Source organism: Physeter macrocephalus, chromosome 2 (genome assembly GCF_002837175.3).
Source record: "Physeter macrocephalus isolate SW-GA chromosome 2, ASM283717v5, whole genome shotgun sequence".
Lineage (NCBI taxonomy): Eukaryota > Metazoa > Chordata > Mammalia > Artiodactyla > Physeteridae > Physeter > Physeter macrocephalus.
The window spans coordinates 110893112-110910138 of record NC_041215.1 but is presented as its reverse complement, the minus strand read 5'-3'; the positions used below and the strand labels follow the sequence as shown (position 1 = coordinate 110910138).

The window sequence follows — 17027 nt, the reverse complement described above, 5'->3', positions numbered from 1 at the left end:
TTAATTTATTTGTAAGGATAGAGAAAAGGGCTAGCTTAGCAGCCAAGAAAGTGGAAAAAAAAAATTTCAACATCCCTTTGAAAAACAGAAATATATATAAATAGAAATAATTCAGGCTAAAGCAGGGAAGAATAAGTTTGAAGTTTGTAAGCTTATGAAGATTTGTGGAATTGCTCTTCCTGAAGATATTTAATATGGAGCCAATTTCTACATAGTATTAGAAACGGTTTTGGTCCATCTTGGAGGCAAGGCATGGATTTACACAACTTTTGTAGCTGAACACAAAACTACAGTAAGGTGCCCCTAAAATTAGGGAACGTCGGCAAAACATCACCCTGAACAACTATTAAATTAACAAGCAGCTATCATGCTAAGTACCATGGCATAAGAAATGTGTTGTGGGGCTTCCCTGGTGGCGCAGTGGTTGAGAGTCCGCCTGCCAATGCAGGGGACGCGGGTTCGTGCCCCAGTCTGGGAAGATCCCACATGCTGACGAGCGGCTGGGCCCGTGAGCTATGGCCGCTGAGCCTGCGTGTCCGGAGCCTGTGCTCCGCAATGGGAGAGGCCACACAGTGAGAGGCCCGCGTACCGCAAAAATAAATAAATAAATAAAGAGAAAAAGAAATGTGTTGTGAAGTAGTTAGTGTAGTCTCAGAATTGACATATAGCTAGAAAATGCTATAACCTTATCAAATGTATTCCAATCTTTTTAACAGAAAAGCAGCAGCCAGCAAAGTCTACAAAAACAGAAGAAGAAAAAAAAAATCAGTGTTTATATCCAGGACTGTTCAGAGTAAGAAGTGCTCTTATTCTGTACAGTAAGCTTCTACTTATTTGAGAGAAGCAACTCAAGATGAAGAGAAGTACTCTGTATGGTCCTGAATCCAGCAGCTCATCGGCCTTCCGGTATCTCTTCATCTGCAACTACATAAGGGTACCTTTATACGTCTGATTCTAAGTTCTTTTAACTATTAATATTCCATACCTGTAGGAAGGCCTCCTTGAAAGAATTTCTCTTCGTTTTTGGGAATCGGTTACACTATCCACTGACTCCTGTGAATCTTCACTTTCTGCAATAGTTGAAATCTGAAAATAAAGAAGAACTTTATCTTGATAATCAAATTTAGTTCCCATAAAACTTTTATGAATTTTAAGAAAAAGTGAAATACAAAAGGACATATATAAACCTTATACATGTGTCAGTAGAAAAAAAATCAGTGTTTATGGGAGACAACCATACCATCCCTTTCCTCTCCCCTTTACTGATCCTACAGAAGTCAAAGGACCTAAAATTTTTTCGTCAAAACCAAACTTTTGACAAATTTTTTTTGTCAAAACCAGCCTAATCTCTTTTAGGACTTCTTGTAATCAACCCTGAATGTATCAATATTACTTGTCAGTTGTTTTCTTACAGTTGTTAGAACAAAACTACCAAGTAAAATAAAGTTTCTGACATGAAAGAAAGAATAAACGACTAAATATGTGGCCATTAAGTCTAGTGACTATATAAATATTTTCCTTTAACTACTGGATAAATAGTTTTGAATATATTTACAATTGTACAAGTAAGATTGGTGATCCTTCAACCATGTTCCAGATGGTTGTTTCTAGCAATTTTGGAAGAAGCCCTCTGCTACATATAGACACGTTTCAAAGCTGGCATTCTACAATTTTTATTAAGCAAAACTTCAAGGTAAAGAACTGTGCATTTCTGGAAAGTATCCTTGGATTGAGAAGTAATAAAGGTAAGTTGAATACAGATTTTACATGGGATAATAACAGCAACTAGCATTTATTGAGAACTTACTATGTGCCAGGTGCTATGCTAAAGCATATACATATATTACATTACTTAGTACTCACTAATACTTACAGGAACTTTATGTGCTAGATAAGTACAATTATGTCCACTTTACAGATGGAAGAACTGAGGCACAAAGAGTTTAAGTAACTCACCCAAGTCACAAAGCTACGAAGTAGTGGAGCCACTGTCACACTTGACATCTCAATTTTAGACATCCTTACCAGCATCAAAATCCTGTTGGTTCCAATCTCAAACCAGTTTTGTCAGAAGCAGCAATCCAGGAGCATCTTTAGACCATTTTTAGACTAGAAGTTCACTCATCTAGGTAAGCTTGTCTGTCAAATTTATACTGCCAAGTTTCTCTAGTCTAATTAGCAGGAGCCTCCTGCTCTTTCCTGAACTAGGTGAGCATGATGCTGTCAGAGTGAGAATTAGATTTAGCCAAGGCAAAAGGGTCTGTGTAGGTTAGCTCCCCCAACAAAATTCATGGCAATGGCAATAAGAATGAACACATTTAGAGGAACTTGAGAAATCAAGTATGTGGTCTGAGCCTGAGGGTTCTGGACAGCAGGTACTCATTTTCACAGTTTTGTGATAGACACTCACTTTAAAATGAAATTTGCTAAATCTAGTAATGCTTTACAAAATATGTCTATAATAAAGTAATGTATGTGCCCCTCCAAACACTTTAAAGTATAAGCAGTATAGTCTTATAGACCTAAAAATTAACAGGTAACACTGAATGAATCCAGAAATGACAGATAAAAAGATGGACAAGGCTGAATTTAGTCTGTGATTCTCTATAGAGAATCTCTATAATAATGCTATAGTTACTGCCAAAGGAGCACCCAGAACAATTTCCTACTAATCTGTAGCTGCTGTTAACTAGCCCACTTGGCATAGTCTCTGCACAGACTTTCTTATAGATGTAGAGTGATGAGTTGTGAAACAGCCTTAGCAGAGAGTCAGAATTTCGAGGAATAACAAGAAGACTGAACTCAAAGTGGATAGTATCCTGACAAGTGTTTACCCTCATTAATGCTTCTCAGAACCTTAGTTTCTCTATTGTTCTTTCTGCCTTTTTTTTGCTTAACCTTCATTCTTATAACCTTCTTTTAAGGATACATAATGACTTAGGCACACTCTCCCAAGTTGAAACTCATTAAAATAACAATTTTAAAACACGCTACATAAACCACCCATAGGACAATTTTGAAATGAAATAAATTATCATTGCTTATTTAAATATATGGCCCTTAATTTTTCCCCCAAACTCAATGGATCTATTGCTCCCAGTAGAACAAAAAGCCCCCCATTCCCCTGATCTGAAAGAATTTGTCAATTCATACAAAAGGAATTAACTTATCACTCTGTCGTGACTGCAACTTAAAAAAAAATTGAAGTACGACTGTTGTACAATATTATATAAGTTACAGGTGTACACTACAGTGAGTCACAATTTTTAAAGGCTATACTCCACTTAGTTATTATAAAATATTGGCTATATTCCGTGTTGTACAATATATTCTTGTAGCTTATTTTATACATAATAGTTTGTACCTCTCAGTCCCCTACTCCTATATTGCCCCTCCCCACAGGTGACCACCAGTTTGTTCTCTATATCTGTGAGTCTTTTTCTTTTTGTTATATTCACTAGTTTCTTGTATTTTTAAGATTCCACATATAAGTGATATGTACTGCAACTTTTTAAATGTAAAGGGAATTCAGAACTATTCAATACTACATAATGAATATAACATTTTCCTCTTTGGGGGAATACTATCCAGAGAGAACTTAGAATTAGGAAGTCAACTCTTATGGACTATCTATCAAAAAGCAAAAAAACCCCAACCCCACACCCCCAAAACCAAAAACAAATGAAAAAACAAGAAAACCCCCAAACCACTGAACCCACCATTTCTAAGACCATTAAAAATCATGTCAAAAATCCTTTGATAATAATAGTTTAATATATATTTAATAGGTTATTAAAAATAACCACATGAAAAATTATATCCCAATTGTAAGTATCACAGTCTACCATCACACTTCAATGATAGAGCCCCTTCCTCTGGTCCTCACCTCCTGTCACCTCTTATTAATCCCTTCCTGAGCTCCTTAAATACGTCTTTAACCATGGCCACTTATATGTTAAGAAATTTTCAAAAAGCCAAACCACCACCTGTACATGTAAAGTTTCAGATCTGTATTTCTCTAAGTTTGTTAAAAACCCATATCTCCTGTTTATAAGGGGGGGAAAAAAGTCCTATTTTGATGCTATTTGAAATTTCAAAATAAAATATACAGTGACTAGAACAAAATTTTAAAAATGGTTGTATTAGATGTTTTCTCTAACTATACATGGTCCCCTGGAAACTTAAGCACTTTTCTTGGGTAGAGTTCAGATTCAGGTTTAGGTACAGTTTTTTACTCACTGGATCAAGAAGTTTAATAAAAGTCTAGAGCAGTAATCTCCAAACTCTTTTGATCTGCAGATCTCCCTTATAAATAAGAAAATTTTATATAAGCATATATATTTATTTGCAAGTTTTAAGTGTTATCTTTATCATAAAACAAATTAATTTTTAAAGAGTTAGGATAAGTATAAATATTAAAATATACCTGTAAATTTCTTAAAGATAAATCAGTTAATATTTCATAACAGTGAGAATGATGTGCTTTAATATGATTAATTAAAAATCATTTAATATTTTATAACAGTGACTCAAAAATCTGATTCTAAGCTTGGACTTTCTGAAATGTGATTTAACATCTGCTGTTGTTTAAAACAATCATTTTTCATTTTCATCTGTCAATTACACAAACTTTTGATGAGATTTACTAGTATATTTTCATCTCCCTGGCTCTTGGTCAGTTATTATACGCTAATAAAAGGTTTTATATTTTAACAAATAAGTTCAACACCTACTGAAACTCTAGAAGACTTCTGAATAGTTTAGAAACTATTTCCAGAGTTTTGAAAGTATATAGATTTGAATTTTTAGGTGACAAATTTACAGTTTGCAGGTAAAAAAAAAAACAAAACAAAAGAAACCTACGGGAACATTTCCAAACTTCTATATTCAAAATACTCTGTCCACAGCACAAGTTTCTTTCAAAATGCAGTTATTCTCTCATGCATTGTTAAAATGCCACTTTCTCTCAGAAAGCATAGTTGAAAGGAATTTGTTTTTTTTCAAAAATATCTGTTAGGTAACATATCCCCTGCAAGTCATCCCTTGCTTGCCATTGTTAAGAAGATCGGAAACTTTGGAATACTTGTCTTATGTAAAAAGCAAACAAGTAACTCATCCTTATGTTAAGCAACTCAACTACTTTGCTATATGATAACCACTGAATCTGTATCTTGCACAAAAGATTATTGTTGTTCCCATCACATCATGAAGTACTGTAAAGACTGTATCAGAAAGTTCATCTCCAACCGCTATCCCTCTTGCTCACTCTATTCAGGCCACTTCTTCATGCTATTCTTTGGTACGTGAAGCATACTCTCACTTCTGAGCCTTTGGACTTGCTTTCATTATTTGTATGGCTTAGCCTCCTTCACTAGTTTATAGTTTCACTGCTCATAGTGTTCCCTGACCACCCTACATAAAATAAAACACCCTTCCCTCCACATCATTCTCTATCCCTTTCTCCTGCTTTAATCATCTTCCCAGCACTTAATCCTCACCTGACACATTTTATTTTTTCATTGTCTTTCTTCGCTCAAATGTGATCTTCATGAGAAAAGAGAAGTATTATTTGTTCACTGCTGTCTTTCATAGCACCTAGAATAGTGACTGGCACATAGCATGTGATCAATAAAAATTTACTGAAGAAATGAATGTATTAAAAATACATCCAAAACTAACAAATGAAGAGTGAGGATGCCACTGTTAACTTCTATACATTTGTGTAACTCCCATTATTTTTGTGGGAATTCTTACATAATCTGTGAGATTTGATGTATACATATACATAAGGATAATGTTAGGGCACCAATGTCAAGCCATACATGAAATATTAGTACAGTTTAGTTTCTAATACTCTGAGATGAAAAAGATAAACAGAAGTCTTATTCTCACATCAAGAGAAATGTACCTTGTATATTTTGGAAATGCTGTTCTAGAATACTAATATTCTCCCATCGAGAAGTTTGAGGAATCACCTCTCTCCTTGTTTGATCACCTCTTCTGATATAAACCACTTCCTACTTATTAATGCTAATCACTGTTAACCAGCTGACATTACCATTAAAGTTTAATAGCTTCTCCATGGTTTAGGGCCTTTAAAGAAAAAATACTGTTTATGTTTCTGTTTGTAGAATTCAGGCTTCTAATTATAAGCACAGCTCACTTTGATGGAAAAATGTATTTTTGAAAAGATGAATACACATTTCTATAAAGTTAATGGTCATATAACCCCAGGTCCAAATTATTATTATTACTCTTACCACAAAGTAAAGATTAAAATCAAGAATATAATCAACAATTAAGCAACATATATTAAAACCAATGTTTGTAATCTTAGCAAATTTTGTGGTAATTTTTGTGTGTTCTTTATAGAAAGACCTCCCACTGTAAGTGAAAAAGTAAAAGTAAAAGTTAATGTGAGGTCTGGAATCTAGGTCTCCTGACTAGCAGGTCAGGTTCTTTCCACTATTATCAAGAGGAAGATAAGAGCAGGGAATTAGTAATGGCATACATAGTATGAACAACAGTTAGGCAGCATTCAATGAAATAAAAACTGAGGCTCAGGATAGGAGACTATTGTTCAGTCAGTGTGGTTCCATAGAAAAATCAAATTCTTCAGTCTTTACCTGGACTATACTGTCTACTACTCAGTAACAACAAATTCCATTCCCAATATCTTTCAGTATGGAAATGCAGAGAACTTGATTATTTTATATCAAAATATTCTCTTTCTTTCTCCACCCCCCACACCGCCCTGCCTTAAATGTCCAAGCAAACAAAAGGCACAGGGACAGAATGAAGCAGAGGTGGGTTAACAGTGGCTTAATGACTCAATAGTATGATATGGCTGACAAAATCTGGTATATCCTTGGATGACACTAATAGAATGCTTCTAGGACAAAGGAGGGACTTCTCCCCTCTCCAAGTATCAATAAATTTGACTACTAAACTCAAGGAAAACACAACAGTTCTCACCTACAAGAAGACAACAAGGATGGTGAAGAGGAATCAAAGCTATGTCATATATAAATGGCTGAAGAAAAACAGGCATTTACTTAGTCTGGACATTTTTATTAAATGGGAAGGATGTGGGAGATGGGGAAAAGGAAGCAGCCCAATAGAAAAAGGAGTTAAATTTGCTTAACTAGTTTCTGAGAATAGAATTGGGACCACTAGTTTTAGAAAGATATTCTGGTTCACCACAGGGAAGAATATTTTAGCAATTACCCCCAATTATAAATCAGTTACCTCTGGAGATAGAGCTTCCTTTCTCTGAAAGTGTTCAAGTAAAGCTGGACTGCCATTTGGAGGAGGAGAGAAGGATATTATATACGGAAATTAAGCAACAGACTAAGGGCTGGATAGGTAACAAGTTTGGCCTAGACCTAGAAGATCTCTTAAGATTTTTATTCAAACCTTGAGTTCTATGTTTATAGAGAGGGACATAGATATAAAGAATAATTTCTCACCTTCCTTTCTAAAAATAGTTCTCTCCAAATCTAGGACCTAGGACTCACCTGAGTTCCGGAGAAAAGTCTTTTTAAGTCCTTACAGGAAGACTGTGAAGCAAAAAATATGAAATGGGAGGCTGGGGTTATGGCCTACTTGAATGAACGTTCAAGTCTCTTTTTTTCCCCAATAAGCTCATCGAAAAGATGTATACTGCCCTAGGTTCCCTACAGTTAAGTAGAGGTTTACACGCCTTTATTCCCTTTGGAGCCAAACCAAAGGAACAATCTTTCCAAACAATAAGATAACATGCATGGAAAAAATCCCTGATTCTTAAAGTACACTTTCTGAATACATCATTTCAAAGTTATATACTCTAACTTAGAATCCTAAACATAGCTGGTTTTCTCTACATTCAAATAATATCTTAGGTAAGGTTATTAATTTTTGACAAGGGTTATTTTTTCCAATTGCATGTTTAGAAAATAATTACAAAGTTATTATTTTTGTATCTTAATTTTCCCTGAGGTACATCAGCCTTACAGTCTCTCCCAACATTTCCACTTTATCCCATATACGTTATGATTTTTCCCATTCAATTCTTTTCTCCTTTTTTAGTTTAAGAAAAAGTTTTTCTTATATGTCTGTTCTTGTGTATATATGTTCCTATACTTAAGGTGACTATACAGATGCAGCATATTCCATAATTACTGTAAAGTAAAATAAACTCTGAACTAGATATGTTCCTATTTTCGTTATGAAAGGAGAAAGATATGGCTATAAACAACAGTTATGAAAGTAGATGCAGAACTTTTTATACACATACCTGAACTGTCTGGACTTGTGGAGACTGAATAACTGATGGCTGGGCCGCCTGAATAACTCCATGGACTTGAACTGTCTGCCCATTGGGTAGCTGTACTAAAGTTACGGTGGGAGCAGATGATGTTGCATGAGCTGCTGGCATAGATACCTATGGTGTTGAACATGGAAAAAAATTACCATCACAGATACCTCCTGGGGAGTACTCATGTTTAGTAAGAAACAACTTTCTGGCAGCAAAAGGATAACCCTCCTGCTAGGTTAAGTATTCCATTGGTGTGAAAGAAACTAATCATTAAACTTAATATTCTTTTTGAAGAAAGACTACAAATGCTTCCCATGCCCCCTACTTTTAAACTCCTCCCAAATGACAAAAACCAAAAAACTATTTTAATGTAATATCAAAATATATAACACAGACTTCCTTTGAACACTAAATACCACTTTATTTGTATAGTGCCTTACATTTTCCCACCTGCTTTCATATTGTTTCTCATTTTGCCCTTCGAAGAAATCAGAATGGTTAGGATAAGGGTTATCTCCATTTTAGAGACAGAAATATGAAGTACTCAAAGAGATTAAGTCACTTACCCAAGGTCAAGAGATATGCTAGCTTTGAAGAAACATAAGTCTTCAGAATATCATGTGTTAAATAACCCATGTTCTAAAACATAACTGTTCCCAAACTTGGGCAAAATTTAGCTACTAAATCTAGAAGAAATACATATCTTACAGTATACAGCATATTTTTCTCTTGTAAACTAATTACAAGTATGCCTTTCATTAATGAGAAAGTGTTAATAGATATTATAAACTGAAAATTTCTATCCCCACCCCACCCACTGAACTGATAATTGATATTTCAAGGATTTATTTTCCTCTTGAAGAAATAAGGGAGCAGAACTGAAAGAATATGAGAAACCAGTTTTCTCCTGAGGCACAAAGAAGGCAAATTTAATGACTCAATACCCAGGTTAAAAGGGTTCTTAAGTCATACATGTCTATCAGATGGTATTTACTGCTCCTGTGCTTGAATGCGTTTGGGGGTAGCAATTTTATTTGTTCATTTGGTAAACAGTTATTGGGGATATGTGTGCCAGAAACAATGTTAGAACTGTAACTACAAAAATGAGAAAGACATAGGTCCCTGCCCTTAAAGAAATTATTGAGGCATGTGTATGAAGGAATGGGGAAAAGAACACAAATAAATATAATTCAGTTAAGTAATGAGGTTTGCAAAGAGAAGAATGGACACACTGAGGAAAGCTACCCTGCCCCACCCAAGAGGAGGGGAGGCTACCAGGGAAGCACATGAATTTGAAATAAAGAATACAAGTAAGGCACGTTATTATGATTTGCAGGGGGGAGGCACAGAATTCCAGGCAGAGGGTAGCAATGGCAAAAGCAAAGAGAAACAGCAGTGTCTGTAAATGGCAGAGAGGGATGACCAGCAGCCAGTACTGCTGGAGCACATAAGTGTGTTACTATATGATGTAGGAAGTGTGGAAAGATGGAATAACAGAGGTAGGCAGAGGCCAGATGGGCTAGTCATGAAGAATCTTACATATGTTACGTTAAAGAACTTGCATTTTACTGTGAGATTGGGAAAAGCACTGAAGGGATTTTGGACTCCTGAATATCATGGTGAGGCTTGCATTTCAGATAGATCACTTTACTTTAGTGGCAGTGTGAAAGATACTTATCTCAGAGGAAGAAAAAAGTGGAGGTGACACCAACTGAGAAAGTCTATATATAGTAGTAAAGGTGAGATGATAAAGGCCAGAAATTAGGCATGAGTTGTGGCAGGGATGGGAATGAGAGAAGTGATTTAATGAAAATTCAGGAGGCAAACCAGAAAGGGATTTATGAATGACTGCTTGAAGGAGGTGAGACAGAAATCAAAGACGACCCACATATTTCATGTTTGGGTGAGAATTAGTAGACTATGCCATAAAGAGAGAGAAGACAAGAAGAAGCTTATGGGTGGTTGGGGCAGTGGTGGATGATGATGGAATCGATATGATATCTGAATTTGTAGAGATTTTTAGCAGGCAGTTAAATATTTGACTATGAAGCTTGGGGGAAAGATACCTACTGAAGGTAGAGGCTAAAACCATGAGCTTCTCCTTTGGACAGTTAGGAAGGCCTTCCTTATCAATCGTTTTTCTGGCTACTATACATCTTACTTAGTTTTACCTCGTTCTCAAAATGTGGTCCATGGATGACCTCCATTAGAGTTACATAGGGTGCCTGTTTATAAAGTCAGAATCTCTCATAAACCCAAGGACACTTTCGCCTATGCCAAAGTTTGAGAACCAAAACCATAATTTATTCAGAGTATCCCATCTCAATGGAAAGCTCTTCTAATATTTGAAGCAATTAGTACGTCCTCTTCTCTGAGTATTCTCTAGGGTAAATATAACAAGCTCACTCAACAAATAATCCCTTTTCTACCCTAATTATTTTACATAATGGCTACTCTCATTGTAAGTTTATAAAATACAGATACACCAAAAAAGAAAAAATTGCTTATATTCCTACCACTCAGAGCTAATCACTTAATATTTTTGCTGTAGATATAGGTGTTTTTAAAGATGCATATATATACTCAATTTTCATAACACTATCACAGAATCTACTTTATCTTTCAAATCCATTCTAAATATCTCTTCATACCATTAATAGTATTCTTTAATGGTAAAGAATGGTATAATGGTAAAAATTACATAATCTGTTTAATAAATCCCAACAAATTATTAAATTAAATTATTAGTAATAATTAATTAAACAATAATTAAATCATTAACTTAATATTATTAAATATTATTGAATATACAAAAATTATTATCGAATATCTAGGTTTTCAAATTTGCCTATTACAAGAAAGTTACTTTACAACAAAATTGCAACAATCATCCATTTACCCAAGTCTTCACTTAAAACCATCCATAAAAATTAACATTCCCATACTCAAAACCAACATTGTTTTTTTTCCACTTAAAAAAAAAATCTCTGTAAATTCTAAAAGCAAAATGAGGCATTTCATTATTGTTTTAGATTGATTTTCTTCCTTTACTAGTTAGGCTGAATTTGTTTTTTTACTGTTCATTGATCAAATCACAATGGTCTTGGACTTGACAATTTTATTATATATTTCTAGTGTTAAAGACTGACAACCAAAAAATACCTGGTATCAGAATTGTGAGAAATAATGTCAAAAATGTATAATATATGTGTTAAGAACTTGGATGAGCAAGTGAAAAAAATTCTGTAATTAGGTATTAAAAAGAACAACAAAAAATATAAATGGGAACAGACACTAGCTTTCCTAAAACTCAAATATCATGTCATTCCACTTATCAGTGATTATATGGAAATTGAACATGTGCATATAATTTTGCTCTTTCTTGAACTTCCAATTAAGCTTCATGAAACTAATTTTGTTTTTATAGGCATAATCACACCAGCAGAGAAGAATGGGAAAGGAGATAACAGTAAGTTTTGGAGGCTGGAAATGGATGAATGGTAATGAACTTGGAAAACCTCAGAAGGCCAACTCATGAGGCAGAGGCAGGGACAGACTGATTTCTCCCACAAAGTCCTTAAGAGGCTCAGGATCTAAGGCACCCCAGAAGGTAGAGTGAAAGGAGAGGCTGAAAATAAGGAAGGCTGATTGAAGGTCTTTGAAAAGCAATTGGATCCCCTCTTCAACTCTCTGTGGAAGAATAACTAATCTATACCCTATGCTGACAGAAAAATGGAGGTTTATTTTCTGGATAGAAGGTTTCTTGACTGCCTAACACCAGGCACTGCTGAGGTGGGGTACTAAGTCCCAGTCCTCTTCCCTCGTCTGGCTCAAAGGTCTTTACCTATAAGCAGAAGATTAGTAAAGCTTTTCTCTGCGAACCTGACCAACACTTAAGGGAGAAGAAAGACTTAAGGAGATAATGACAGTGAGATGCCACAATCATCCTACCGTGAAGCTCGTAACTCATAGATGTTAGGCCCCAAACAAATCCACAGAACCTCCAATACAGGTTTTTGGTTCCCTACTTTTAAGTGTAGGCAGAAAACCTCGAGTTACCAAATATTCAAGGAAATCTTCTGATAGGAAAGATGGTGACCAAAACAGATAGAAGGGAGAAAAGGTACATAGAAAAACATCTATGGGGAGAGAAGAAAACTTAAAACTTAATTAATATTATCAGAGGTAAGAGAAAATACTGCCTTTGTGAAACATAAAGAGGATGCTATTAAAACATAAAAGGACTATTCAGAAACAAAGGGAACTCTTGGAAACATGACAGCAGAAATAAAAAAAATCTGACAGATTGGTTGAAATGTGAAGTTGAGAAAATCTCCCAGAAAGACAAAGAGACAGAAAACAGGAGAGAAAAGATGAGAAAATCAGAGAAACAGTCCTATAGGTATAACATCTGGATCACAAGAATCCTAGAGAGAAAAGAGAAAGGAGAAAGAAAAAAAAAAAAAAATCATCAACCAAATAAAGAAATTGCCCAGAATTGAAGACCGGAGATTCCACTAAAATAAAAGCCCACTGAATACAACTGCACAATGGATGAAAACTGATACAAACCAAGGCCTTGATAATGAAATAGTGAAGCACTGTGAACAGAGAGATTTTTACAAGATAACAGAGATACAAAGTAAGAAATGGATTTAGTCTTTTCAAACAGCAACACAAGAAGTTGACTGTGGATCAATGCCTTCAAAATTTGAAAGAAAAATTTCTTTACCAAGAATTCTTCACCCAGTCAAACTTGCTCAAGGGACCACTGGAAACAAAAACTCCACAAGAGAAAGACAGTAGGAAGAAAGGAATTTCCAGGATGACATTATATACTGGACGTGGAGGACAACCAGACCAGAAAATGATGTCCCAAGAGATAGATATGTTGAGGGTTGTCACCACCAAGATCCCTGCCAGTATTGTATCTTCTTTTTACCAGAGGGCTGAATGTTTGGATGAGCCCAGATTCTTATCTGTGCACATTGGCCTTGACCATGTGCTGATGAAGTCCTGATGCTCTTACCTTCGTTCCCGCACCTGCTTCATCTTGAGTACTTTTACTTCATCCCTAAATGTATTCTGCTTTGCCTTATACCTGAGGGCTGGAGGTGGGTCCAGGTGATCTTAGGAGAGAACACAAAGCAGCCCACCGCTTCTGACTACATTGCTGCTGGAGGTCTGTTTGGCCCATATTTTAGCTCAGTGTGGTAACCACCTGTAGTTAGCCCTCTATATCCCAAGACCCATTCTTGCTCATGACTCCTCTAGGAGAGCTTTTAAACTCTTTGGGAAGCTGAAGCTCGACATACCAGAGCCTTGGCTAGGATTATTTTCTTTTGGGAGCTTTCATCTGAAAGAGGCAATATCACATTTTCTTACCTAGCAGGTAATTGTTCGCTATTTGGTTTTTATATTAACCACCTTTCTCACTCATATATATGCCAACAATTGTTAATAAAACATCTGAGAAAAAATACACAAAAACAAAAAATAAGGATGAGAGAATATAACCTTAGAATGCTTAAGACAAAGACAAAATGAAAGAATCATGAATCATATTTAAAATATACAGGGACAAAAACTATCATCCTTGAAATTTACCTGTGTGTCAATTTATTTGCTTATCCTATTTTTTAGTTTAAGCACATGTAAATTTAGCCTTTCAGATTATCTGCATTCCCATGCTCCCAAATAAATCTATATGACATGAAAAAAAAGCAGTTATCATATTAGGTTTTCTTCCTTTGTTTAAGAGACAATCTACCCATCAGTTTAAATGTAATTATTTCTGAATCATGTCACTACAAATAGTGTTAGTGTTTAACAATACAGTTTTCTGTTATGTTACTGAATCAATACTATCATTTCTAAAATTAGGCTAATACTAAATAAATAGGAATTTTGATATTCTAAGAATGTTTCTGCTCATTTTATGTATATCTCTGTAATAAAAACTAAGTTCTCTTGTTTAAAACATATTCCTCTTAGAAGAGACAACTTGGAATCTCTCCATGTATTTTATACCTGGGCTAATGTGGCAATCTGTGGCTGGGCTTGAACTGTCATTTGCTGGCTTTCAGCTTCTGTTACAGCTGCATCTCCACTCTGCTGGTTCTCTGCTCCAGATTCCATGGTCATTTAGTTACCTACAATAATATGGAAGAGTGTTACAAGCACTACAGTGCTTTGTGCTTTTGTGGTTTTAAAGGCAATTTTCAAGTTGTAAATAAGTATATGTGGTGGTTACGTTAGCAGATGCACTCAGAAATCTAGTTAAACTATAATGTAGTTGAATTATTGTCAAACTTGTCCAAATATGCTGAGCTATAAAAGTTCTAGTCTTTTCAAAAAAGAAAAAACTTTTTCCTTTGCCATTTCTTCCCAATGGGATATTACTCCATCTATTATAGAAAACGGGATTCCTCTCTTCCATGAATCTTCCCAACTAACAAGGGAAGGAAGGGCAGCAGCAAAATTATAATTTTTTCAAAAATGTATCAATCAGGTAAGGAGGGAGGGTAGAGAGTAGAAGTGAGTTGATGACAGGGTCTATGAGATACTGGCTTCAAGGTACCGCCTATATGGGCATTCCCTCCTATGATAGGGAAGAAACAGAAGAATTATAAGCTACTTCCTCAGGAAATTATTGGTGGTAGGACAAAATAGCCCAAGTTTCAACGCCCAAGTTATGGGGTATCAAGGTATAAACGTGGGATTAATAGACACAGAGTCACAGACCTCAAACACTGAAAAGGTTACTTTGTGTTCTGACTCCTTACCCTATATATAGTGTGCAACATTACACATATGTGCACACACACACAATAAAACACCTTTTAAAATTTTAACTGCAAAATTCTGGATAAGTTAATCAAGGCTGATCTTTCTTACTTTTTGGAACCTGCTTTGCTAAGAGTTTACTATATTTCTTAGATCTGGCACTGGATGACAGCAAAAGTGAAGAGCAATTCCTAGCAGCAGTAGCTGCTACCTTGAGGTTAGGGAAATTGATTATATATAGCAGATATAACTGGGAAAGCAACTGTGTCTAAAGGAGTCACAATAAAAGGGATTACTTCTTATTTGTGTACTACTGTTATCATTCAGTGCCTAGCATATTACCTGTCAAAAATAAATTTAATAGTGAGGACTACCTATGGTGATTCCATAAACAACACAAGAACTCCAATGCTTTTCCAGAATTTATTACATTTATTTCATAACTCTGACATCAAAACAGTCACTGATCCTCATCTGATTGTTACACGCCATCAGAATGTATCACATGCTAACATATTGCCATCATTCACAGGATCCTATAAAAAGAAAGTGCCTTTACAAGTGACAGTTAAAAATGAAAATATCTCTGTAGAAATGAATAATGTAGAAATACAGAAGCCACAAAACAGATGACAAAGGAAAAGATCAACAGACTTGACTACATAATTATTTAAAACATTAATATGACAAAAGCCACCAAGACAAGTACACAAGGAGAAAATATCTGCTACATAAAATCAACACAATAACATCTAGAATACAGAGAAACTACTAATTCAGTAAGAAACTCTTATTATTGGCTAGTTCACAAAGATATATGTTTCAAGGATGGAATTTTTTTAATAATAGCAGAAAACTGGAAACAAGTATCCATCATTAGGAGGACTATTAAAAAATTAAAGCAATAAAAAATAATGAAGTCCATCTATAATGTAATGACACATAAAGTTTTCCAAGACAGACTGAGTGAAATGGCAAGTTATGAATATATTATAAAGTAGAACCCCATTTATGTTAAAAACAAGTAAAACAAATTGTTGTAAAGGTGTATGCATGAAAAGAGGTATGGGAAGTTATAACTGAATCGTAATAAGTGGTGGCTCTGAAGACAAAGATTTGATAGAACTGTATAGGATGATTTTCACCTTTTACTTTTTACATATTTTAGTACTTTACTTTTATTTTTCTTTCTTTCCATAAGCATGGATTCAGGATTACTTGCACGATTAAAGAAATTTTAATACCAGAAATGACGGATAACATTTTCAAACTCTGAACCAAAAGCTTTACTTCAGTCATGATTTTGAGATATCTGCTAAAATTTTTAAAATCTGATACTTTTTATATGAAATTAGTATTTTTGTTTAAGATTTACCTAAACTGTTTACCCTACATTTCCAAAGAGTAAAAATAACTTTAAAAAAATTATCAAATAACTTTATTACCGTCTGTGATAATTCATTGAATTGTACACTTAAAACCTGTGCTCTTTTAAACTAAAAAATTTAAGAAAGACATCAAAAATAACAGAAAGCAACATCAACAGCAAAATAGTTTATGTATACTAAATACTGTCCATACTTTTGCTCTGGAAGAAAATGGCACATGAAAGCAAAAAATCTAATCTTAGTAACAATAAAATAAGTAAATGAATCCATTTGAGGACAGTACTGAGTCAATCTAAATAAGAGCAGAAACCCGCAAACTTTTCTCTATCTTCTCCCCTAAGTCATCAATTTAATGAGAATGAGAAGATAAACACAAATTTATCATAATACTTCCTTTGTAGAGAGAGAATATGCAACCATTTTTGAAAGACTTTAGTCCAAGCCACATTTTTTTTAACCTATGCTGTTATCCATATAGTTTCACTCCACCATTTGATTAAAAGTAATCCAAAGCACAGATCATATTTCTTTTGTTTTTGTTTACTTTTCAGTATGTC

The 17027-nt window shown here is 34.8% G+C and overlaps 2 protein-coding genes across 11 annotated transcripts in view; one reads left to right on the top strand and one right to left on the bottom strand.

The window, feature by feature from the left end:
• Positions 1 to 14320, top strand: part of METTL21A (methyltransferase 21A, HSPA lysine) — a 55824-nt gene extending 41504 nt beyond the window's left edge. The window contains exon 4 of one of the 2 annotated variants that reach the window (XM_055089737.1): positions 11724 to 14320. In XM_055089737.1, coding sequence (XP_054945712.1) covers positions 11724 to 11800 — 77 coding nt within the window. In that variant the 3' untranslated portion in view covers positions 11801 to 14320. Of the gene's footprint in view, positions 1 to 716; positions 955 to 11723 lie in introns of those variants that run through there. The other variant, XM_055089734.1, reaches the window with a different exon arrangement.
• The window catches only part of CREB1 (cAMP responsive element binding protein 1), a 56466-nt gene that overhangs the window by 22849 nt on the left and 16590 nt on the right, over positions 1 to 17027 (bottom strand). For 6 of the 9 annotated variants that reach the window (XR_002891836.3, XM_024124456.3, XM_024124455.3 and 3 more), the window contains exons 2-5: positions 14327 to 14448; positions 8276 to 8422; positions 7518 to 7559; positions 986 to 1086 (exon numbers count right to left, since the gene is read on the bottom strand). Coding sequence is in view for 7 of the 9 variants with exons in the window: in XM_024124456.3 (XP_023980224.1) it covers positions 986 to 1086; positions 7518 to 7559; positions 8276 to 8422; positions 14327 to 14440 (404 nt within the window). In the remaining 2 variants the exon portion in view is untranslated. Of the gene's footprint in view, positions 1 to 985; positions 1104 to 7517; positions 7560 to 8275; positions 8423 to 14326; positions 14449 to 17027 lie in introns of those variants that run through there. The other 3 variants (XM_024124458.3, XM_024124457.3, XM_055089717.1) reach the window with 2 other exon arrangements.